General features: G+C 34.4%; 1 protein-coding gene across 2 annotated transcripts; it reads right to left on the bottom strand.

Moving 5' to 3' along the window:
• LOC149802190 (prostaglandin reductase 1-like) lies at nt 1–27,126 on the bottom strand. 2 transcript variants are annotated; one of them, XM_089956603.1, is made up of 9 exons: nt 26,229–27,123; nt 25,003–25,048; nt 18,150–18,200; nt 17,344–17,508; nt 16,774–16,891; nt 13,796–13,948; nt 11,806–11,914; nt 10,413–10,531; nt 1–3,473 (listed from the first exon to the last, which is right to left on the bottom strand). In XM_089956603.1, exons 1-9 carry the CDS (start codon nt 26,332–26,334, stop codon nt 3,363–3,365), a joined length of 978 nt encoding a protein of 325 aa, XP_089812729.1. In that variant the 5' UTR covers nt 26,335–27,123; the 3' UTR covers nt 1–3,362. The 2 variants fall into 2 exon arrangements, with proteins under 2 accessions (XP_089812729.1, XP_089812730.1); XM_089956604.1 differs by lacking the exon at nt 18,150–18,200 and having other exon boundaries at nt 26,229–27,126.
• Nucleotides 27,127–27,505: the final 379 nt, after the last annotated feature.

A 27,505-nucleotide genomic window follows, 5' to 3' on the forward strand; every position in this document is an offset into this window, starting at 1 on the left:
TCATTTTGTAAAGGTGTTTATTCAAGAATCACAAGTATTTCTCATTGTTTACATTACTTTCCAGGGCATGGCTGGGGTGCATTGAGAAGGGTTGGCACTAATATAGCATGTTTTCAGTAGAAAACCATTTCTGGAAAATAGTAATGGACAATTATTTCATTATATCAAAATGTCAGGAGCAACTAAATATATATACATTGAAGAATTAAATTGATGATACATTACGTGTAGTAGATAATAATAATAATAATGAGGACTTTGTATAGCACCTAATCTTTAGAAGCTCTAAGCGCTTTACAACATTAGACAACATATAATAATATTATTACAAAAACACCATGAAATTAGGAAAACATTAAAAAATAAAAACTTGCTGAGAATATTTCAGGTAGGAAACATTATTAGGTTTTTAAGTTTGTTCTTGGAGTCGAAATAAGAGAGTTTTGAGAGCCCTCTTGAATGTGATCACTGTGTCTTTGTGTCTAAGTTCAGTGGGCAATTCATTCCATGTTGCTGGGCCTTGGTATGCAAAAGAACGCTGTCCATATGACTTTGTTTTCATAGTGGGAATAATGAGAGAAGAAGAGGAGCATAAGTATCTTGCTGGTGTGTACACATGGGTGAGATCGGAGAGGTTTGTTGGACTAGAGTCCGACAGTGAAACGTAGCACAGAGAACAAATTTTTTGTTTGATTCTGGATCAAATGGATAGCCAGTGTAGGGTACAGAGCAGCGGGGAGGTGTGCTCTGATTGTGGTACTCTAAGTATGATCCGAGCAGCTGTGTTTTGAACTTTTTGAAGTTTCTGGAGTAAATATTGAGATGAACCAGACAGAACTGAGTTACAATAGTCCAGTCTTGAAAGTACTAATGAACACACAAGTGTTTTAGTGGCATAACTCAGCTGGGGATCGAACCCATGACCTCCCGCATTATTATTAGATTGTTTGTTTTCTTAAATCATCAAGCAAATATAATATTCTGAAAAATATACAAATCATTCAAACCAAAGCCGAGGAATTATTTTATTAAAGATTTAACTTTAAAATGCAAATTATGTAGGTCAGAAATGTATGGGACAATGCAATGTTGTGGAATTCGCGAGATGCACTTTAAGGTCTAAGCTGTTTTCTGACTTGACACAGGGAAAAACAGCAAATCAGATACTATTTATTTGCCTAAAATTACTACAAGTATATATACAAATAAATAAACCATAAATTTGCGATCCTGTCAATGGACTGTTGTAATGAAGCTATATTATAGTGAGTGATTAAGTTACGAAAACCTCTCCATCTGAAAATAGATGCATTCATGCTTGTGTTGATTATGTAGGAAAGAAGGGACTGCAATTTTTGATGGTGGGACTCCTATTTTTACCAAAATGGGAGTCCTAGACTCCTAGTTTTAAAATCCTAGTGAGACCTCTGAGTAAGAGAACAAAAAAAAAACAAATAAAAACTCTAAAGCAATTGTATTTTCTATAAAGCTTTCACTACAACATGACGACATGGATAAAATGAGCAGGTTTCAGTGGTTGCTTCATATTTTGATGACATTATCAATGACAACAACAACAATAATAATAATAATCATAAAGCTTACGAATAGAAGGTAATCAGAAGATTATCTTTCATTTCTATAATAAAATTAGAAACAGTATTTTAATCAGCTCTGGCCACAGTGTCAAAAAATGTGGCATAGTTTATTGCAGTTCCATAACTACTAAATTACCGGAAGAAATTAAATGTGGTTGATTTTTGCTGTACAGGGTGGATCAATTGTTGCATTATAGCTAGTTTAAAGTCCACATAAGGAAAGTGGGCAGATCTGATAATTCTTCCTCTATTGGCATAAAATGTTGGTACTCTACATATTCGGCTATTTTACTGGCAACCCTTTCCTTGTTTGTTATAATCTTTATTAATAAAGTTAACAACTTTATCTAGCTTTATTAAGTAAATCAAAATCTGTTACCCTATCTTCTTTGATGTAAAACAATTGCTACCATCCTAGCATAAATTTACAAAACAAATGTATGTAGTTGCTGTTAACTTTTGTTACCAGGTAAAACACATCAATTAACTTGAAGTACAACAGACTGAAAATGGTTCATATGAAGAAATTTTGCAGCTGAAAATACTATATGTAATTCACTTTCTTGAGACTACAGTACAATACTTCCCAATAAATTTTATTTTTCATATTTTTCTCATCAACACACAGTACATGTATTAACACATAATTTGTGAACAAATATATGGAACCAACTAATATCCAACTATGAGCAACTGAACCAGGTTTCCTGGTGAAATTAATAGCAAAATGGTAAAGAGATGGGAAAGAATTTCAGAAATAAGGATGACAAAAATGCAAGATTGATAAAAATTGTCTAATATGAAAAGTTCATTATCAAAAGTTACATTTAAAGATTTAAATAATGCTGTAATTACTACATGTATTGCCTCAGTCAGCAAAAGACTGAAATAATACTGTAATTAATGTATTTATTGCCTCAGTCAGCAAAAGATTGAAATAATACTGTAATTAATGTATTTATTGCCTCAGTCAGCAAAAGACTGAAATAATACTGTAATTAATGTATTTATTGCCTCAGTCAGCAAAAGATTGAAATAATACTGTAATTAATGTATTTATTGCCTCAGTCAGCAAAAGACTGAAATAATACTGTAATTAATGTATTTATTGCCTCAGTCAGCAAAAGACTGAAATAATACTGTAATTAATGTATTTATTGCCTCAGTCAGCAAAAGATTGAAATAATGCTGTAATTACTACATGTATTGCCTCAGTCAGCAAAAGATCGAAATAATACTGTAATTAATGTATTTATTGCCTCAGTCAGCAAAAGACTGAAATGATGCTGTAATTAATGTATGTATTGCCTCAGTCAGCAAAAGATTGAAATAATGCTGTAATTACTACATGTATTGCCTCAGTCAGCAAAAGATCGAAATAATACTGTAATTAATGTATTTATTGCCTCAGTCAGCAAAATATTGAAATAATACTGTAACTAATGCACGTATTACCTCATTAAACAATTAAACAGGCAACTACACTTCTTAATTACTTTAAGATGCCAAAGATAGCATTTATAGTTTTGCCTACAAAATGCTTGACATGCTATTATGTGTATAGCAATTATTATATGAATTTTATGGTAAAATAATAAAATAATAAAATATTATTAAAACAAATATAAAAATTGTATTTGACCTTGAGAACAAATATATTAAACCAAACACCAATATTTCATTCTGCATACTTCCATAATAAACTCTTGGCAAACAAGTGCATTATAAGTCTACCCCTGCAAATTTTGTGCACATTATATTGTTTTAACATTTCACAATAGCTTTTCCGATGTTTGTTCCCTTAAACAGCCCGATGAAGGCATCCACCATATTCTCGAAACCATCTGTTATCGTTTCCTGATATTTTATCTTCCCCTGAAAGAAATAAAAATCAGTATTAGAAAATAAAATAAAACTGAAAGCTTAATATCTGATTATAATTATCTGTATCACAAATAGCTATAAATTAGATCTAAGTGATCTGTAACAGATTTCCATGTTTTACATATTAAAATATATGTACAAGTCATTGTTTCTTAATGTGGATTATCAAGCTAATAAACAATATTCAAACAATTATATATGTTAATTTCCTATATATCAATGCTGGAAAATGTTTGTTGATAATAATTACATTTTTTATTATTATTAACACTAATAATAAAGAACAATTAGTAGCAGCAGTAACATCTGTAGAAGAAAAAGGAGATAATGAGGATAGCAACAATGATGATGATGATGAAATACCATAGAGTTTACCAGATAGCCACTAAAGAAAACTGACTGCTTGCAAACACACCTCATTTTCACAGTCATTTCCAGTGACCAATCAGAATGTTTTATGAAACAAACATAAACCAGATGTTAAAGAAAATTACTCAGTAAGATATACTTTGCTCCAATGGAAAAAAAACTGGATAAAATCATTTTGGCCCATTGTCAATAAAGTTTTCCATGAATCAAAATCACTATCCCCCATATTAAATATATCTATATACATTACACTGACCTTTAAGTTCATAGGTCTTAGTCGACTTCTGGTATATTTTCTAATTTCTACTTTGGAATAAGAGATGCGGAATGCCCAATGTCTTCAATACAGATACAGACAAATTTTATTTAGAGTCAGAACTGCATTACATAATAAAAAACATTAGGTCATTGGAGCTGTTTTACTGACTGTAAACTATAATATAACAATTTACTTGAAAAATCAGATATACATACATTTTAACATTTTTCCTTCTAGTTATGAAATTATGTTTCTGTGCTAAAACCACCCCCACCCCTATCCCCCATTTATAATTTATAATTTAATAATCATTTTACATGAACAGACACTACTCTCTACTATTTGCATGCTTTGTTAAAATATACATGCATAATGGCTGGCCAATACACACTCAAGATACCCCAACCCTATTTGTAATTTCTGCTTAAATATTCAATGCAAAGAAAATATTTTACATGAATAGAATAAACTCTTCTCTTGCATTCAGTGTTAAAATATACTGGTTAAAATAATGGCTGCCCAATACATACTTAAGGTGCCATTACATGTGTATACCAATTTTAAATATACAAGGTCAGGACAATGCAAAACATACAGAAAGCACACTTACACGATTTTAAATATTGTATACAAGTACATGTACAAGAATATGCTAAACACACAGAAAGCACAAATACACGATTTAAATATACAAGACAATGCTAAAAATACAGATATCATACATGATTTTAAATACTGTATACAAATATAAGGACATGACTATGCTACTTATACAAGAATAGCACACATACACGATTTAAATATACAAGACAATGTTAAACATACAGACAGCACACATACATGATTTAAATATACAAGACAATGTTAAACATACAGACAGCACACATACATGATTTAAATATACAAGACAATGCTAAACATACAGACAGCACACATACATGATTTAAATATACAAGGCAATGCTAAATATACAGACAGCACACATACATGATTTAAATATACAAGACAATGCTAAATATACAGACAGCACACATACATGATTTAAATATACAAAACAATGCTAAACATACAAACAGCACACACACATGATTTAAATATACAAGACAATGTTAAACATACAGACAGCACACATACATGATTTAAATATACAAGACAATGTTAAACATACAGACAGCACACACACATGATTTAAATATACAAGACAATGCTAAATATACAGACAGCACACATACATGATTTAAATATACAAAACAATGCTAAACATACAAACAGCACACACACATGATTTAAATATACAAGACAATGTTAAACATACAGACAGCACACATACATGATTTAAATATACAAGACAATGCTAAATATACAGACAGCACACATACATGATTTAAATATACAAAACAATGCTAAACATACAAACAGCACACACACATGATTTAAATATACAAGACAATGCTAAATATACAGATAGCACACATATATGATTTAAATATACAAGACAATGTTAAACATACAGACAGCACACATACATGATTTAAATATACAAGACAATGCTAAACATACAGACAGCACACATACATGATTTAAATATACAAGACAATGCTAAAAATACAGATATCACACATGATTTTAAATACTGTATACAAATACAAGGACATGACTATGCTACTTATACAAGAATAGCACACACACATGATTTAAATATACAAGACAATGCTAAACATACAGACAGCAAACATACATGATTTAAATATACAAGACAATGCTAAACATACAGACTGCACACATACATGATTTAAATATACAAGACAATACTAAACATACAGATTATAAAGTACACATACATGATTTCAATATCAAGACAATGCTAACAATACAGACAGCACACAAACATGATTTAAATATACAAGACAATGCTAAACATACAAACATCAAACATACATGATTTAAATATACAAGACAATGCTAAACATACAGACAGCAAACATACATGATTTAAATATACAAGACAATGCTAAACATACAGACAGCACACATACATGATTTAAATACACAAGACAATACTAAACATACAGATAGTACACATACATGATTTCAATATACAAGACAATGCTAAAAATACAGACAGCACACAAACATGATTTAAATATACAAGACAATGCTAAACATACAAACAGCACACATGTACGATTTAAATATACAAGACAATGCTAAACATACAGATAGCACACATATATGATTTAAATATACAAGACAATGCTAAACATACAGACAGCACACATATATGATTTAAATATACAAATCAATACTAAACATACAGACAGCACACATATATGATTTAAAAATACAAGACAATGCTAAACATACAGACAGCACACATATACAATTTAAATATACAAGACAATGCTAAACATACAGACAGCACACATATACAATTTAAAAATACAAGACAATGCTAAAAATACAGACAGCACACATACGATTTAAATATACAAAACAATGCTAAACATACAAACTGCACACATATGATTTAAATACACATTACAATGCTAAACATACAAACAGCACACATATGATTTAAATACACATTACAATACTAAACATACAGACAGCACACAAATATGATTTAAATAAACAAGACAGTACTTAACATACAGACAGCACACATACATGATTTAAATATACAAGGCAATACTAAACATACAAACAGCACACATATACAATAAGTGTTAATGCATAAGAAGCAAACAATGTTCATGCTTTTAAAAACACAATGATCTCTCTCACAACAAATCAAAGGTGAGTGGTGGAATACAGCAAGCAAAGTTGTAAAAAACATATAGAAAAGTTATGTAATAACTGGCTAACTTGAACCAACCGAGTTTCTCTGACACAGATATCCCTATATTAACTAACCTAGTTTACCTGGCAGGTATCCCTATATTAACTAACCTAGTTTATCTGGCAGGTATCCCGATATTAACCAGCCTAGTTTATCTGGCAGGTATCCCATTATTAACCAGCCTAGTTTACCTAGCAGGTATCCCTATATTAACTAACCTAGTTTATCTGGCAGATATCTCGATATTAACCAGCCTAGTTTATCTAGCTGGTATCCTCATTTACTGGCTTTTGTTAAGATTGCATTTAGTTCTGACTTCATGATATCATGTGTAGCATGATACTGTGCTACCTAGAATAATGAAATCTTGAGACTGGTTGCATCTTAGTAATTTCTACATTTTTTGCCAAAAAGAGGTCTCTTTGACCCAAATTTGATGATCAGAGACATCAGATTTTGGGTTAAAATTCATTTTTGGGGTGCTGTTTATTTTCCTGTCATTAAACTTGATAAATGAATCTATCTCAGTTATTATTACATCCTTCTGACCAAAGCTCACCATAACCTACCATAACCTACAATAAAATGAATTTTTCCATACAAATATGGGTATGATAGCATTGATTCATCTATGTTTATCATCTACCCTTGGTAGATTAACTGTTTATTGTACATGTAAATGAATGTAGGAATTAAGTGTAGACTTCATGATGCATGCTTTTTCTTTGAGGAGTCACCTGTAATGGTTAATCAAGCAAATTATTGACGCATTATTTATTATTAGCCGTGACAAACGTTTATCATGATGTAATTACTCTTATTTTACACTGAATTCCAACACACCTAGAACATTTTGATAACATACACAATAATGCCTCGCGATATTATAATTCTACATGAGGGCCAAGAAAATTCCGCAAAGATATGACGATCTTGATAGACATAGGTATTTCACAACAATTCCCACCAGTGATCTATACGTTGTCCTCCTTAAATTCATTCTGGAAGTTAATCAGTTTTGAGTTATATAACTTCGAAATAATCCTGGTTCAATTCCTTGTCATATTTAGCATGTTAGCCACTACTGTGAAGCTCTTTATGGCACAAAAAGCAAAATGCTAGTCCTGGCGTTCAGTTTTCATACAGACTGACCAATTACGTTCCCAATGACTTTGCTTTCATGCTATTCTCATTGCCGCACATTTTTCAAATGGTTATTCAAACTCATATCCCGCTCGAAAATTCATTCATTGGGAAAGTAAAAAATGTTGACCAATCAGAAAGCTCTTTACAGCAATCATCCTTTAAATAATAAACAGAACAAATACTTATTATAAAGCTCACTGCGGAATGGACTGGAGAGAGCATTATCTAAAAAAAGTTTCGGAGACGATATTGAAAAAAGGGTCCGTATCGAGGAAAATCAGATTCGGGTCAGGAGAAAAGTGAAATTCTGATTTAAAACAGAAAACAAGAAAACTTGTTTGAGGGCAGTTAAATCTGGTTTAAGTTAAACAAAAATACAACAACAACAAAATTTGATAAAGAAATATAACAAGGAAAGATGTGGAAAGAAGTTATTGTGCCCAAAATAAACAATACAATTACAGCTATCGGAAACAGGAAATATAAATGCTGCTGAAAATCATTCAAATTGTACAAGAAAAAAAAAATTATTATATATTATTGATATATTATTGATATTTTTTACTGAAATGTCAGTGATATTAAAATCACAAATACCATTATATTTTTTAGAATTTTTGACAAACTCTCAGTGAAATTTCAATCACAAATTCCCACTGATATTTTCAGAAATGTTGGCAGAGTCAGTGAAATTTCAATCAGAAAATTTCACTGATATTTTCAGAAATTTTGGCAAAATCTCCTAAATTACCATAATTTTAGTGAAAAAGGACATTTGAGTGAATGTCAAGAAATGTTCAGTGATTTTGCTGAAATTTCTGTCACATTTTCACTAGGGTATGATTTTTGAAGATTATATTTTAATAGGAAGCCAAAAAAATTACTTTTCAGAATAAACATCAGATCAAGCCCAAAATCCACCATCCAAAGATTCATCTATGCTTGTACTACCAGATATTAATTTTCTGATCATGTTTACATTTCTCTACATTTTTGGTCATGTCTTTGTCTGTTTTTAAACATCTGTGGAAATAAATTAAAGAAAACTGACATACATGTGTTTCTTCAAATTTGTATGAACATATTCATCCTTCCACATCAGTTACAGTGACATATATATGTACTCTAACTCCCACCAATATTTCTATTTGAATCAGATAGTTTAGGTTATTAATTCTTCAGAGGGTATTCTCCATGATGCTATAATACATGAGCTTGCTTTCCATATGGAAAAAGTGCTTATGGATTAAAGTTGCAACTTTATTCCATATGGAATTTTCGCTTGCTGTGAAGTATTTATGGAATTCATATGGAATAAATTGTCTGATTCCATAAGTTTTTTCAGTCCATATCTCTTCCATATTGATTCCTGAAGTACTCCATACGAAATCCATGAGAAATTTCTCTACGGGGAGGATTAACTTTAGTGCGTCCAACTGGCCCATCGTATGCATAGTATATTATTATTACTTATGATGACCTATGCATAGTAATGAGGAATGTTTTAAAAGACTTTTCTATATAGGATTTTCATTAAAGTTGGAAATGCTCCTATATATGATATATGCAAATATGAAGTAATCTTATTTCTGACTGGAGAATGAATTTCAATCAGATTTTGTTCTGTCTTTGCAAATAAACTTGTATCATGATTGCCTAAGAAAGGTTCTGCATAATGTGATGTCTGTGCATATTATCAATGTGAGTCGTATTAGATTGGCATATCTTGTTACCGCTTTACAGACTTTACTTCTTGTCTGACTTCAAAACAGTATTGGTAATCAGGCTTAAATCAAGATCTCCTAATTATGAACAAGATATTGAATATACCTATATCACTGGCAAGAGTTTTAAATCAGAATAATATAGAATAGGTAAAATCAACAGGATATAGCTTTGCACAGGGATTTGTTTATAAAATATTACATAAGCTGTTCAGTAAAATAGTCAACTTTTAAGTTATGCAAGCAAAGTGAACAATATCAGGTCAAATTGGGTCTCTTGTTATAATTCATACTCAGATGATTTTAAATAATGTAAATTTGAAAATCTTATTTAAACTTAAAATTTCTCTTTCACAAGTGTTCTTTGTAACTGCACTGTCTGAATGTCTTTCATTCAAAATTGTCCAAAACCATCTGTCAGAGGAAAAATCCAGATAGGTTTTAGTAATGCATTTGATACAAAGTAGTGCTTCATTAATACTGACCCTAAATTTGGCAGGCAATCAGATCATTTAATTAGCATTGTAGAGCAACCTAGTGATCCTAATGGTGACTTATAAAACACACACACACACACACACACATGCTATTACCTCTTTCACCCACTGAATCATCTCATTCAGACCAGCTGGCCACTCAGCACTGAAGCTGTATACATGAAAACCTTGTACCATGAGAGCTTTCTTCAATATGGTATGGTAAGGCAAGGGGCCTGAATAAAGAAAAGAAAAATCAAAAGTAGTTTAAGAATATTTTACTTTAACGTATGAGACTCATCCAAAACTCTTAGTCATTGACTTCAATAAAATTACACCAAGTGAAACTCCATTAGTAATATTTCATACAATCACATTTTCTATTTCATAGAATTTATTAATGAGCAACTGAAATTCAATAATCAGATTTCAATACTTATAAAATAACTTACAAACATGTAAATATCTCTTTCAACTTTAACTGCACAGTCATTTACTTTAACCTATGCACATTTTAATCAGAGCTCACTTTCATCCCAGTTGTGTAGATGGCATGTGTTCACTGTGTCTGTCAAGCGATTTCCTCGTTTTGAACTTTCGCTCACTTGAAACCTTTACAACACAAAAATGTAACCCATGCACATGTTAACAGAGTTCACTTACACAATAGTTGCATAGATGGCATGTGTTTATTGTGTCTGTCAACTGATTTCCTGTTTTTGAACTTTGACTCATTTGCAAACCTTTATGACACAAACCCCCAGTCCAGAAATGTTATGGGCAGACTAGGGTCATCTAACACCAGATAATGTGTGATAGGTGAATACAGAGAGAGGGGAGGGTAGTGGCTCTCATGGTGGACAGTCCTAAAATTTCCATTTTGGATTACAGGCATTAATATTTGATCATGGTAGCAAGAACAATCATACACAGGGCCATATAGGTGCTAATTAAAATGTTACACCTTTTTCTTTAATCATCTTGACAAGAACAATCATACACAGGGTCATATAGGTGCTAATTAAAATGTTACACCTTTTTCTTTAATCATCTTGACAGTTGTTGCTGTTGCTAAAAACACTATCTGCCTCATTGATTGAACACTTGGCATATAAAATTCCTGGTACCATGGTTCCATGAAATCTGATAATTGTTCTCCAGATTATTACCATTCAATTAAGTGAAATAATACAAATCTAAATTGTCACAAGAGATAAATTAGCTTACTGACCATAGTATTTCAAGTATATATATATATATATATATATATATATATATATATATATATATATACCCACTTATTCAAACATTTCAGTTATGTTAACCAAATATGCAAATTACTTACCTGCGCAAGTTTTGAAGTTTGTTTAGAATCCAAATATGTGTTCAATGGAGAAAAATTTATATCACAAACTCATGATTAGCAAGCAGGTCACTGTGACCTATACAAGTCAGGTGGATGGACAGTGTATGTGAGTGAGTGTTTGCATGTTTGTGCCTATGTACCTACCTGTAGGTTGATTCTCATCCATTGTGTAGGTAGACATTGAACCACACACTGCAATTCGGCCATTCATGTTCATGAAGGATAATATATTATTTGTGAATTCTCCACCCACCTGTAGGTAAAATGTCAAAGAAAAGCAGCTATTGGCCATTATGAAAATTTTCGATGTATCATCCAAGACGAATCTCAAAGACAAGCACACACCTCTACTATCTAACACCCCCAAATGCTTCTGCCAACAGAAACTGCATCATGTATCCATCCATATATGTGAACATAAGCACTGTGAGTTACCCACCTATAATTCTGTAATTTAAATTACAATATTAAATTTACACATTGTTTCAAAATACTCTCTAGCCTTGGTCACCACACTATTGATAGTACTAGTACAAAAAAGGTTTCAGAAGGCAGGGCAACTTGGATATGCTATATGTATATGAGCAGAATCATTTACAGCATTTGTGAGTGATACATTATTCAAGAGTTTCATAAATTTTATATTAAATCATTACCCATTTGAGATTCTGTCATCACAGTTTTTATTTTAGTTGAATGAGTTTGGATAGAAAGAAGAACAAATGATTTTCAGCATTTATCAAATTCTGGCTCAGATGCTGTACCGATCAATTCTTCTGCATAAAAAAGTAGCCACAGGCATGAGTTCAATCAATAATGCACACTTTAATAACCAGTGACATTTAAAAGTAGATTTGTTATAATTTGACATAACTTGTCAACACTAGATCTCCAGTGGAAATTCTATGTGTGAAATTATTTCACTCAGTTCGCTTGCTTTGAGTGATTGATGGGCCATGTATGTGGATTTTAATAAGAGCGTTTACAACCAAAAGTGTGTCAGTTCCACTATGGACAATCAGTATAATAGTACTGGATACAGCAAAAATTTAGTAGCATCCCAACTGTCAGATATTTTGTGTGCAGGGATGATTACTGGATACAGAAATGTTACTAAATAAAGACCATAAAAGTGTTGCAGTGCATCATAGTGATTCAAGGAATAATAATTTTGGACCAGATATCTGCAAGGCCCTGAGTGGCTGAGTGGTCTAAAGCACTCACTGTTACGGATCACTGCCATCTTACCCATTTGCGTGGGTTCAAGTCTCGAATTCGGCCAATGTGATTATGTGGGAAAGCTTACTAGTAGCTTCTCATAGGTTGGCGATTCTTTCCAGGGTTTTCCCAGGTTCTTCCTCCACCATTTATACTGGGTGCCATGTATAGCCTATATTTGCTGAAAAACGGTGTTAAACCCTACAACAACAACAACAACAACCAGATATCTGCATTATTTGATTTTGATTTTGAAGAGTGTTGTGATTGAATATCTTCTGAGTAGCTGCAAGGGGCCAGGTACACTTTACTCATTTTCTGGTTTTACATTTTAACAATTCCACATAGGGCCATGTTTACTGAAATACATAACCACAACTTTGTGTTTTTGTCACAGTTGACCATTTTTTTAACAATGTCCATCAGGCATTTTATTAGATAGCTGCTATATTGTTGATAGTAATAGTAAACAAAAAGGTTCGGGGTGGGGGGGGGGGGGTTAAGGAAATTTCCCAAGGTCACAACCAATCCAACATGAGAACACTGTGCAAGAATTTCATCGGCTTCATGGACCAATCAGAAATAAGAATACTGTGAATGAATTTTATTGGCTTATTGGACCAATCAGTGATGAAAATACTGTGCAAGAATTTCATTGGCTTTTTGGACCAATCAGATTCACAAAAAGTGATATCTTAACGCGGTGACATATAAAAAATATTAAGCTGTAAACACTATGTAAAGTGTACCAACTATGCGATAAATGAAAAATGTATCCTTATGTTTTGGTTATTACTACCAATATCCCTATTAATATTTATAAATGCAGATTCTCTTCCACAGGGAACTAATGAAAGGAAATTTCAAGTCCATCATTTTTTCTTTGAGAGAGAATAGTTCAAAGAGCGGTAATTACGTTATCAAAATAGCAATCGACTCCTTCCGGTGCAGCTTTTGCCATGGCTTCCTGTAGAGTGACTTCTTTGTAATTAAAGGCATAGTCAAAGCCATATTCTTTGATCAAGTCACACTTCTCTTTACTCCCAGCAAAACCGATAACTTTGCATCCCTGAAAGAAAGATAAATAAAAATGACTCATATTTTTACAGAACAAAAATGTTACAATGACATGTATACAAGTTTCCATTCTTACATTGCATACATTGTTGTAAAGTCTCTTAATCATGTGATGATGACAGGTTAGGCAAATCATTTGGAAACTTTTCATTTATAATCCAATCCTGAGAATCTGTGTGTGTGTGTGTGTGTAATATATATATATATATATATATTTTTTTTTTTTCTTCAAATGGGTCAAGGTTGTATATTTACATGATTTCAACCAGGTATAGATTTAATATTGAATTTCTTAAATGCTAAATAATTTCCACCTTTTGCAAGCCTTCAACAGGTTTCATAAATTTAATATTGAATCATTACCCATTTGAGATTCCATTAATCAAATAATTTCAATGTAAATAGTTTATAAAAAAAGAAGAAACAATTTCATTTTTTTTGGCTCAAATGATATGCCTTTCCATTGCTGCATGTACAAAAAAAATATTCCTAATGCTAGCTGAATTAATAATGCATGGTTCTATAACCTGTAACATTTCAAAGTAGACATTTGTTTACAAATAATAATTCAAAGAGCTACTGTCCTTGTAAATCAATAGAAAATTTGACACAGACATCATTTTTCAGCACTGGATCTCTGATGGAAACCTTGTGTGATGTCACATACAGAGAAATCACTCAGATTAGGTAAGACGTACCGTATATATCAATTTCAATGAGACTGTTTACAATGTTTCTACCTTAAGTGTTCTAATCCACTACTATGGATGTAATAATGGATAGTGTAGAAACAGTAGCATTCCAGTTGTTTGATATTCATGTGAAGGGATGATTACTGGATGCAGATATTGTACTAAACCTTGACTTAATGCTTCTGAGAATAGTAATTCCAGATTTAATGTAATTGTGACCAGATATTCGATTTTGAAAAATGCTGTGGTTAGACAACTATCTTTGGCAGGTGGGAGGTCAGCATTTGTTGACATTCTTTTTGAAACAGAGGTGAGGTTATTAACTCCTAGAGGTAAACATTGTACAGTATATATCACGGGGGGGGGGGGGGGGGGGGGGGGGGGGGGGCAGGAGAGAGACCATAAACACTTCTTAACTTTTTTCCTAACATCTTGTAAATGTTATCATATGTAAATTAATTCATAAACTAGTTGAAACTAACATTTCCCATTCAGCAGTGGACTACACGTATATTATGTAGAAATAATGGACTTTACATTACATAAAACTGAAGTTCCATGAAGGGACTGCCTCACTACAGTGCATTTTTTTTCTCTCCAGGAATTCAAGTTAAAACCATTTCTAATATTAGTGATAAAAAGACTTTCAAATTAGGTGCTTTGGTGGACATGTTGTACAAATAGAACCACTTTGGTGGACATGTTGTACAAATAGAACCACTTTGGTGGACATGTTATACAAATAGAACCACTTTGGTAGACATGTTATACAAATAGAACCACTTTAGTGGACATGTTATACAAATAGAACCACTTTAGTGGACATGTTGTACAACTGGAACCACTTTCTTTTAGACCAAGTAGGTATCATAAGAATTCTACTGATGAAAACCCCATGCTGATATAGCCATCGATTTGGGAGGAAAAGAAATGATATTTTTAAGATGTGGCAATATTGGTCATTATTCACTTTCAACTAAGACCAATTAGACACCATAAGAACTCTTCTGATGAAAACTCCATGGCATAGTGACCTTCCGTTCAAGAGTGGTGGTGAAAATAAGATTTTCAAGATGGTCATATATTGGTCATCTGATCAGCACTGATTATTCAAACATTAAAAAATGGCTTTTAGTGAAATCCCATGCTAATATGACCATTAATTCAAGGGAAGTTAAGTGATAAGATTTTCAAGCCGGCCACTGTGGCAGCCATATTAGACTTCCGATCGGCACCACTAGACATCATAAGAAGTCTTTTGGTGAATAACACATGTCGATATGACTTTCCATTCAGGAATAGTACCAATAACAATATTTTCAATCTGGCTGTTCTAGTGACAATATTAACATCATGTCTGCACCTTTTCATTTAGGACCAAATCAACATCATACAAAGACAATTTAGTCAAAACATTTTTTTATATGACCATCCAATGAAGAGGAGTGTAGTGAAAACAAGATGGTTAAGATGGCCACAGTGAGACATTCATGTTGTAAATTACATCTAAGCACCATTTGCATTCCAGACAAATGGGGCATCCTAAGAAGTCTTTCTGTGTGAACTCCATGTAAATATGATGTTCTGTTCAGGAGCAGTTGCAGTAACAAGATTTTCAAGATGGCTGCTGTGGTGGCCTTATCGCACTTCAGATTTACACCCTTTTATTTAGAACCAACCAGATTTCATAAAAAGTCTTTTAGTGAAAACCCCCTATTGATATGATTATTCATTTGGGTGGAGTAGAAATATTAAGATTTTCAAGATGTCCACTGTGGTGGTCATAATGGACATCCAATCAAAACCATTTTCATTTCAGACCAACTAAACCATTGGATGAAAGTGTGTGTAAAGATGAATGCCATTCTTCCAAGCAGCTTAGGAAGAGTGTCAATAAGAAATGTCAACTAAATGACAGACAGATGACAGACACAAGACCATCCCATAATCTCTTCTGGTATATGACCAGTAGAGCTAATTATTCATATTGCATGGAAAATCTTGCTGTCACCATATTTAAACAAATGAAGAAGTACACTCATTTAATAAGCTGAGCAAAAGGCATACATTACAGTAAAAGCTGCAACAATTGCAAAACATTCAATTTAAGACAATTACAACCAACCTTCAGTTTTGCAATCTGCCCCGCAACACTACCTACGGCACCACCAGCTGAAGTGACAACAAATGTTTCTCCTGCTTTGACTTTCAACACCTTCAATACACCAAAATATGCTGTCATTCTGTAATAATAAAAAAGTGTGTATATATATATATATATATATATATATATATATATATATATATATATATATATATATATATTCCTCACCATGGATACCCTCACTAATGTTTTTGTGAGTTCTGGTACAACAATATGTATACAATGTGCCAAAATATATTGTTATGAACTGAACATAAGAACTTTACCAAGAATATATAAATAAGGTCTGTGTATGTACAAAGTTATCCCCCTTGCTCCACTGCCCATGGATTGATCAAAATAAACCCCACTTGAAATAGGTGCATGGGACAAATGATGAAGGAATGGTTGAGATGCAAAGCGAATGTACACATGTATATGCTTTTATAAGTACGGACACCGATGTCAGGGCTAATACAATAACTTTCCTTCACTTCCTAAAGGTGAGCTTCAAACAAAAAACATGTATGTTCTAAGGTTTTGTACACGTACCCAGGCATTCCCAGTGTTCCAAGCGCCAGTGAGGGTGAAAGATCCCCTAACTGTGGTATCAGCTTGATCTTCGACAGGTCAGTGACCTTTGTTACACTTCTCCATCCAAAGTGTGCCTGAACAAGGCATCCAACTTTAAAGTCTGAATTTTTGCTGAGAATGACTCTACAGAAAAGAAAATTTGTAAACATAACATGAAATTTATTAAGAAGAGTGTAATCTAATAGTCATGGGTTTGATATCCACCAAGTCCAGCCAGTGTCGGCTGTCTCAGTGTCCTTGGGAAAGGTACCTAGCTCCTGTTTCCAACCAAGATGCATCCAATAATGTGTTAAAGGCATCATTAAAACCAACAAAAGTAAATCCTTCTTTACTAACTCACCCATTCACACACTCACACAGACACCATGTAACCAACTGATTATTTGATCACTGAACTGTACACATATGTTAACATTTTTTAAAACTGTATACAGATATTAAGATGCTTTTTTAAAAATAAAATCAACAGTTCATATATACTTGTCCTTTTCTTAGCAATAAAAGATGCAATTAAATGACCACATTTTTCACAAGCAAACATTTTACAAAATAAAAAGGTAAAACAAAATTAGCTAATACTAGTATTTTGGCATAGAGATTTTTTGTACCAGTTCATGTTTTGTTTCTTAAGCATGCATTTCTATTTCAAATTTTAGTTTCTATATGTGGTTAACTTCATCCAGAACTCTTAGTTATATACATGTATACAAATGCATTTATATAAAATAAGACACACAAAAAAATTTGAACAATGTGATAATTACTTGGCGACTTGTTCTCCATTAACGACATTTCCCATCATTACGTTGTAAAGCCTGAAAAAAAAAAATATGCAGTTGCTTCTTTTTTGGTTCAAGATACTAACATTAATTAGTTTGTAGTCAAGTTAAAACACTATTTGACAACAAATTCTTATTTTCACTGAATACAATTATTAAAGGTCATGCGTAACGCTTTATGACCCTGACATGTTTTATGGAGGGAGGATAGTCGTCCATAAATATTAATCTGAATATCAGGAACTTCATTTCCTCTGATAAACATTGACAGACATGTAAAAGTTACCATCTGAGACTGCATGACAGATATGTACTGCTTGAGACTGAGGTGCTAAAGCTGCATGAACACGAGTGCACATACAGCACATACAAGTTATATGCTCCGTCTGCGTGAGTGATAAAGATGCAAAAAGTACGTACTGCTTAGCTGTTGCAGCGTCGCCAGTTGGGGAAAGTCAAGGTCAGTTTTAAATGCTTGTGTAATGCTGTCATCCATATATTTGTCTATGATTTCAGGCATGCAGCTACTCGACAAACCAAATGTTGTGGCAGTTGTTGCCATGGTGTGGAATACGATCACGAGTAAATCATTTAACACTTATACTGTCTCCTCTGACTTGTGAGGAAAAAAGTACGTTTTAAAAAAAAATTAAAATGTTTTTTACGATTATCCATGAAAAAGTTCTCTTTTCAAGTATAATAAAAAAAATAATATAATATTTTATATCTGAATTATTCTGATTTTAACTTGCATGTAGATTTTATCATTTCCAAAGTCAAATCAAAACAAATCTGGAAGCAATAAACTGTTTATATCGGACAATTTGTAAAATATACATGAAAACATAAAAATTATCATTAAATGCAAATGTTGTTGCTTTCTCTAACTTGTGAGTAAAAAACATAAAAGTGTATTATTATCAGTATTGTTATTCACCTTGCATGCTATGTTTAGATTATGCTAATGTGATTTCTTTATACTTTTTACCTTCCCTCAAATGTGGGATTCTTATGAAAATCACATGATTAGTTTTGCATGTACCGACATATAGATAGTAGACATACGCAATACGTTGAATTTTTTTAAAATAAATCCCCATTTGTTTTGGAAAAAAGTGTTGGGGACATATTGGTACATTCCTTCCATTCATTATCATATTTCTTCCAACTGCTGTGTCAAACTTCATGAACTCTGAAGTTGTGTTACCCCTGTGGTAACCATTTGCATGTAGGATTTCGTTATTGTCATCCCACCCTTTGGGTTTCTGGAAGGGGGCAAAAGTGACATGTTCACAAGAAGTAAATATACATTAATATTTTAAAAAATATTTGATGACTAGCCATCATATATACACAGGCAGATGTATGATGTATCATATATGTGATGGATTTTCCATTGTGGCCTTGTGGCCACTGTCTGGGTGTGATGGTGATTAGCAAGGGTATGACGGATTTTGCATCATGATCAATACTCTTTGTGTAGATGTGAGGGTGATTATGAAAGTGTGACAGAACTTGCATTACAACCCTCAGGACACTTTCTAGGGAATATGAGTATGTTTCATTGTGGCATCTAAGTCTCTGTCAGATTGTTATGATGAGTATAAGAGTTTAACAAATGTAGCATTATGATCCCTAAGTCAATGTCTAAGGGATGAGGGTTGCTACAGCAGTGTGAAGGATGTTTCACTGTCAATGTCTGAGGCTAAGGAGTATGGAAGTGTAACAAATGTTGCATTAATGATTTGCGAGTCAATGTCTATGGGGTGAAGGTTGACACACACGTCTATGGTGGAGGTTGACACACACGTCTATGGGGTGGAGGTTGACACACACGTCTGTAGGGTGGAGGTTGACACACACGTCTATGGGGTGGAGGGTGTTCATCAACACTACAAGCACTTGTTGATTTATCCCTGAGAAACTATGCTTAATAATATATAGCTTCTTGACATGTATGGACTTGTAGCAACCAGACAGAGTGCTAATCTGGATTTCTTGACATGTATGGACTTGTAGCAACCAGACAGAGTGCTAATCTGGATTTCTTGACATGTATGGACTTGTAGCAACCAGACAGAGTGCTAATCTAGATCACACCAGGTTTGCCATCAAAGTGGATTTTACCAAGTTTACCAGCCGGGTAGTGGTTGACATCGACCTGGGTTTAAACTTAGCTCCTGAGTTTCATATTGGAAAATTTAAAACATCCAACTTGTACAACAATGACATTGTTTTGAAACTGAGAGGCATCATTGCAAAAAATCTAGCTGAAATGATGTATGATGCATTGGTTTTTTATACAAGTTTTCACATCTACATATATATCATATGATGCAATGGTTTTTGTGTTTAAGTTTTCACATCTACATCTCAAGATCACAAGTTGCCAGAGATAATATTCAGTAAAATGTGATAGTAGTGCTAGGCCACCAAAATGCACAATCACTGGATATTTAAATAATCCCCAGCATATATTCTCTATGACTGAATAATAGTTGTACAGTATATAGAAGATACTTGAATATTTTTAGTAAATATACTGAAATAATTTACAAAGGGAAATTCAATGTCTAATTGCTAATTCCATTAGTAATTTTTGTAATGTTTTTACTTTACCAGAATCAGAAACCCAATTGCTTTAACAGGCTATTAGTTCATTGACTTCACTATCTTTTTGAACATCATTGATTTTGTCGGGTTTTTCCATGACGTTATGTTCCATATTTGTGTCAGCATGTCTTTCCCGTAGCCCTTGATAATACTCGTGAACAGATTCACATGGTCAGCAATGCTGATTGTGCGGCTTTATTCTGTTACAACATTTTAAACATGGTCAAGCACCAAGGCCAATGCCTAAAGCAAGCAAATGTGATTTACAATATTAAAAATGGCATGTTCTCTCCCAGAGTTTTAATATTCTCACAAACAAGGAAACATGATCTCTTTGCTATTAAAGGTACATTGCTCGTCTTAAGCCGTTGCACACTTTCTAGTCAGCAGACGTGTTTGGGCTGTGAGCAGATTCACTCCTAGAGTGCCAAACGACATCACAGAAGGCTCCAAAGTTGTTTCAGACCAGATTACGTCTCAAAGAATTAAATGTGCCTCATAATCAAAACTGACTTCAACCGTACATCGCCAGATTTTGTAATGAAACAAGTCAAGTTTGATTTTCGCTTCTTCTTATCAAAGTTTTACTGAGTTATACCGCTCTGATTGAATTATAACATTATCTTTGCATCACGAATTATTCTTTCTGTTTCCTAAATCATGAATAACAAAGTAGATAGACTACAAAGTCAATAATGGTACTCATATACAATTCTAATTAAACTTTCATTCTTCTTAAGTCCCCTGTTTGACTAAAACCTTTGACATTATATCCCGAACCAACGTGTTGTCAATGACAGCGACTGCTGATGGCATTTGTGTCATCTGATCTCGTCTAGTTTAAATGTAAAGTGTCCAGATTTGGACATGTCTGAATAGATTTCATCTGTCTTTGTAGTAGTCAAAACCTCTCACGCACACGTACAAACTATATATAATGATAAAAAAAAGTTCGAAAATAAGGCAAGGAAATGAATAAGGGTGTTTTATCTTATGTTTCAACTCCTTTATAGAGAAAATTATTTATAGGCGAACCTTCTCGTCATGAAAAAAAAAATGGCCTGAAACAAATCGATTTCTTATTTAGAGCACTGAATAAAAAGTAGAAAACAAGACTTTAATTGAATTTGTTGAACATGGAAATTGGTACATTTTATTGCATTTATTTACAATTTAATGGATCAATACATTTTTAAAAAAATATATTTTCCCTCAGATAATGCAATACCCGATCTAACCATTTGTTTGCTTACTTGTTTGTATTTTTTTTTATAAAGAATTTGACAAATAGTATGACCTTGTTCATCCAAACGTTGGGAGATATGCTGTTTATATAATCACATTTCCAACCATATCAAACTATCGGGTATGGAAGTAGTGTATTTTTCTAATGAATACATATTATATTGATGCGAGTGGTAATGATATTGTTTCTTTCCATTGCTTATTAACATCTGTTCAAATGAAAACAATATCTGGTATTTTAATTTAAGTACTATCAACATTGTATGACAGTGTATTCACTGCATCACAAACAACATCATCAGCCGGGACCATCTATCACTTGATGTTTCGCCCCTTATCCCGGAACGCCAGTCAGAAGTGTTGATCAGTCACTACCTGTTAGAGGTAGGCAGCCAGATCTTGTAATCATGCTTCATCCATGGCCAGATGGACACTCTTTCAACCGTTATACACTTCCCTGAACCGCCACTTTACGGTTTTCCGCTGTTAACCTTACAGCAATAAGCATCTTCCAGACTGATTGAGCACGAAACCCTCTAATTCACATCTCTAATGGTAACAACAAGTACTCCATCCCCTGTTCTTACTTGTCTCCATTCGCTCTGCATATTTGGTCAACTTTCTTTCCTGAGACTCATCACAACTATCCTAATGTACAGCCGATTCAATGGACACAGGCTTCTTCCGGGACTCTGATAAATCACTACATTTGGACATAGATGCGTCTGGATAATTTCCGCGAAAACCAGTTTCTTCCCAAAATCCACAAGAATACCACCACAACTCTCTGCTTCAATGAGGGTTTTCATCCTCTCTAGTGAGGTGTTATTGGTTTCTCACTCTTTGAAAATTCTGGGCCTGGCTATTGGTGCTGGTCTTTTCTTATTTCTCCTCCTCTCCAAGATGTCTCCTAGCTCTCAGTGGACCTTGTGATGCCTCTAGTACCCTTGTTTAGGCCACTTGGTATTCTTCCACCACTGATATCCATGTTAACTGGAGCATTACAGCCCTGGTGATGATTCCAACTCCTGTGAATAATGCTAGGACTCAATGAATCCCATGTTGATTGGTATGCGTGTCCCTGAAGTTGTTTTGGCCCTCCTGTCTCCTGTTCTGCTGCTTTGATTACGCGGTTCTTGTCCATGACAAATATTATAACAGAGATGGTAAGCCTGTGATGAGCACCCATTCAAACACAATCCATAAAGTGGTGAACTTCTCTGCCGTAAATCGTAGGGTTGCTGCATGCTTGCCGTAATACATCGATATCAATTGCTATACACTCTCTGGTATATCATAATGGTCAAGAACTAATTCAATGAACTTGTAGGGTATTGAACCATAAACATTGGCAGGATTCAGCCACACAGTTGTCAAATTCCCATCTTGAATCCTAGCTCCTCTGATGAGTTGACTTTGGCACTTGTGTGTTCAATACATCTAGACAATTTTGGGACTCATCCTTCCTGTGCTGATATATCGATATACTTGTTGCTTACCATGTTCTTGGTTATGCTCTCTGCGGAGGCCGATGAGAACATCTTTCCTTCGACGCTTAGCAGCGATAGCGTTCGAAACTGGCTGGTATCTTTGGAATCCTTCTTCATTAGTACACATAGCCCTCGGCTTCCTGCATCCAATCAAAGATCCTTCTTTTCCTCCATATAACTGCATCAGTCCCCACAGAGGTCTAAGTAGCTTTAGGCACATCTTGTACATTAACACTTTGTAAAGGATACCACCAGGTCCTGGGGCTAAGCTAGATCTAGCGTTCCTTCCGACTTCATGCACTTTTTCCAAAGTGGTCTCCACTATCTGCATGACACAAGATGGTGGTTCTAAGGGTAGGATCAAACAACACTCTCCCAGATCATCTCTTCTGTAGGGTCAGAATAAGTGTGTCTCAAGAACTCTTTTGCTAACGCTCTGCTACACTCCAGATGCCAGACCGCTCTGCTGTAATGAACAATGAAGCAAATTTGTAGGGATTCGCTATAAAAGTCGCCCTCTGGCGTGAATTCATTCTTTTCATCCCTCGTAGTTTTTCTTTTCTTCTGAATTTAAGGAGCCTTTCGCTAAGAGCCTCTCTTAACTACTGCAGTCCCATTGTTGTTCCCTGAACTGTCTCCTCGATGACAGAAGCACCTACCGCAACTTCTTTAGAACGACTTCACGTCTATTGGGTCTAGGGGTTGTTGGCCTGGAGCTTGTTTTATGGACACCAAACCTCTCCTTTCCTGTGGTATAAATGACTGTTGAAAGGGACTGGATCCTCCTGTAGACATTGCCCAGCAGAGCAGCATTTAGGATGTTCTCTAAATCATCGTCAAACTCTTCTCAGACATTCTAATTATTCTTCTTTGACCATCTTTCTTCCTTTTTCCAATATCAGCTTGACTAAGCGTTTCATATTGTTGATCTTTGCCTTCAATATCAAGGTGTTGTAGCTCAGGTAACACAAAGCTTAAGGTGCTCTTTCCTCGGGTGGTTGCAAAGAGTTCAGTAGTATCTCTTCTGTTCAGACAAGTCTGTCCTGAGTCTACCTTTCCTCGGCTCTTCCCGCTTTACTTGCTTGGTACAAATTTGCTGCGTATGGTGCGATATCTGACTGATATCCTCTTTATTCTCACCAGATCAAAGTCCATACCACGACTTGATTGACTGATTGATGGATCTTCGGACCCCTTGCATTCTAGCAGTTTCCCACAATGGCATCTAGCGAAACATCTGTTCAAAGTGCCGTTAAAACCCATAAAATAATAAAAATAAAAGGCGGTTAAAACAAACTGTGTCGTACCTAACAACTCAAAGTTCCATAAAAGTAACCACCCTTTTGTGTTTGGAGTAGTGCTCGTGAGGGTGGGTATGAGTTTTTACACATACATGCATGCATCCTCGCACGTACGCATGCACACATACAGATATTCAGACAGAGTCATTCAATCAGTCAGCAATATTTTCCAAACTGGAATAAATTTACCTCATGTAGGGATCAACACTGAGATAAATGGCCTCGCATATCACCTCTGCAAGAAATTTGAAAAATAAAATCAATTACGATCTGTATATGTGTATGAATGTGTTAGCGCGTCACTTGATTAAGCGTGTGTGTGTTTGCATGTGTATGTAAGTGAAGTTTTGAAAGCATGACACTAAATGTAACGTGGTTTTATTACATTTTTGACATCAAATAAGTACTTTAGCATGGGGATTATGAAAATTTCCAGCCCTAATTACTGAAAAAAATTATTCATGCAAAAGAAACAAAATGTCCTGGCTCGAAAATCCAAGTCCTCCTCCCCTCCACATCATACCTGGTTGGTCATATATGATCCGCTGTTATAGCACAGGGACTCGTATCGTTGCTTATAATTGACTACTAGTTATTATATAGTACATGTATGACAGGTCAATTGTAAGTAACTATACGATCCTCTGTGGTTTATAATAGGCTGTGTTCAGACTCATGATCAAATTACAGATTCTACTGATTGATTCAAACATTAGTTACAAAAGTACACACACACACACACATAGAGTTTTGTGTGCTTATGTTTTTGGTAAATTCTGGAACAAGTAACTGCATGGCCGTTGCATGCTCCCTAGTACTAGAGTACTGGAAGGTTTAGTTCCTTTGAACTTGCATCTAGGGACGTATACCACCTGATTCAATACATGCCCTTAGCCTAATGGTACCCGACATCAACAGGCTTTTTTTCATATTTTTTTTCTCAGTAAATTCCTGGGAGACATTTATCCGATTCTCATTATATGAAAAAGCCTTTAATTTTGAATTTAGGGTTTATTGCATCAAAGTTGGTATCTAACCTACTGAAATCTAATACAATTTTGGAGCAAAATGAGAGACCATGCACATCTGCTTTTACAAGGATATGTTGTGTTAGATATTGTCCCTAGGTCTAGTATGCATCTATGGTAGGTATATCTGCATGTATTAATTTTAATGTATTATGATGCATGCTTTTGTCCGTGGGGGGGAGGGGGCCATAAGCTGCACAGCCCTATCTAAAAGTCTATGAAGTAATCCCCCACCCACTAGGTTTCCTGTTCCCGACTTTAACCTTTTTTTTTTGTTGTTCTTGTTGTGTGAGGGCTTGTCAATGTGCACACAAATGTTACAGAGACAGGCAGACAGAGAAAAAGAAAGTGTCATTCATTGCATACGTGCATTCATACTATACACACCTCCATCTTCTAAATTCTCATCCACGTCCTCTTCAAGTAATTTGAAATTGCTTGGTGAAGGCTCGCCGGTAAAATTTGCATCTAAAATCCATTTCTTCCCCTTCATTTTCTCACAGGCGTCAATGACAGCGACACAGTATACTACACGACAGATTTTTGGACCTGTATATTCAATATAAATAGCCTAGTCCGGTTTAATGTGTGCACCGGCAGGCATCTACGAGAAGCCATTGAGGTCATAATGTAGAATGTTGCGCGATCTCAGTTACACGAAAGATCAGAATATTTGTTTTTAATGCAGAATTCCAACTATGTAATCGATCTTTGTAAAGGCTTTATGTTGGCCTAGACTTTGCGTAACCGAACTACTAGAAAACCTGCAAAGTTCTAACTTTTACAGTTGGAAACGTGATCCCCACAGAATCACTTAAATTCTACCTAGGACCAAGCGGATCATGACTCCAAATCGCTCTCTCGTGAGACCGAATCAGTAAATATTACAAGACGATCTCTCGCCGACCACTCATTCCAAACCATTATGTGATCGAAACGAATTTTCCTAATAATTTCTTTTCTGTATAGCGAATTCAGGCCATGAAAACGTAAATCGGTATTTCGACGTAAAAAAAAAAAGAAGAAAAAAAAAAATACCCGCAAAAAATGAACAATAAAAACAGCAATATTTAAAGGTCATGCATAAACGCCTTATCTGATTTATTATCTAGATATTGCCAGGTCCGGCCCTGGGTCAATGCGAACGAGGCAACCGCCTTGGGCCCCGCGCTTTCAGGAAATCAACTTCTCAATGCAATTTAATTTTTGCTTGGTGCCCCGCTCATCGCTTGCTGCCTTGGGGTCCCGCATGCTGCCTTGGGCCCCGCACATCCTAGGGCCGGGCCTGGATATGGTGGATCTGCGTTGAAAAAAAAAAATTTAATACATGTGCATCATATTCTTGATGGATTTGCATGTAGTTCAATTACGCTTAATCTATTAGTTTTGATTACTCATGATGGAAAGGTCGATTTGAGTGAATTAGAGATCATATGACTTCCTATTGTTTCTCTTGAGGTCGCTTAACATCACTTGATCGGGCGTCGAGATAGCTTAACATCACTTGATCGTGCGTCGTTATAGTTTAAGGTTGGGCTGCTATTTTGTGACCCCTTCATACTGTAGCAACCCCTAATAATACAATTTACTTTTAATATTCCCGTATAATATAATTATTTCATTAGGTGTTATGTCAGCCTTTAATGTCATAATTGTTGCAATAC

Source organism: Sinohyriopsis cumingii, chromosome 4 (assembly GCF_028554795.1).
Source record: "Sinohyriopsis cumingii isolate HCF-2022 chromosome 4, ASM2855479v2, whole genome shotgun sequence".
NCBI classification, from domain to species: Eukaryota; Metazoa; Mollusca; class Bivalvia; order Unionida; family Unionidae; genus Sinohyriopsis; species Sinohyriopsis cumingii.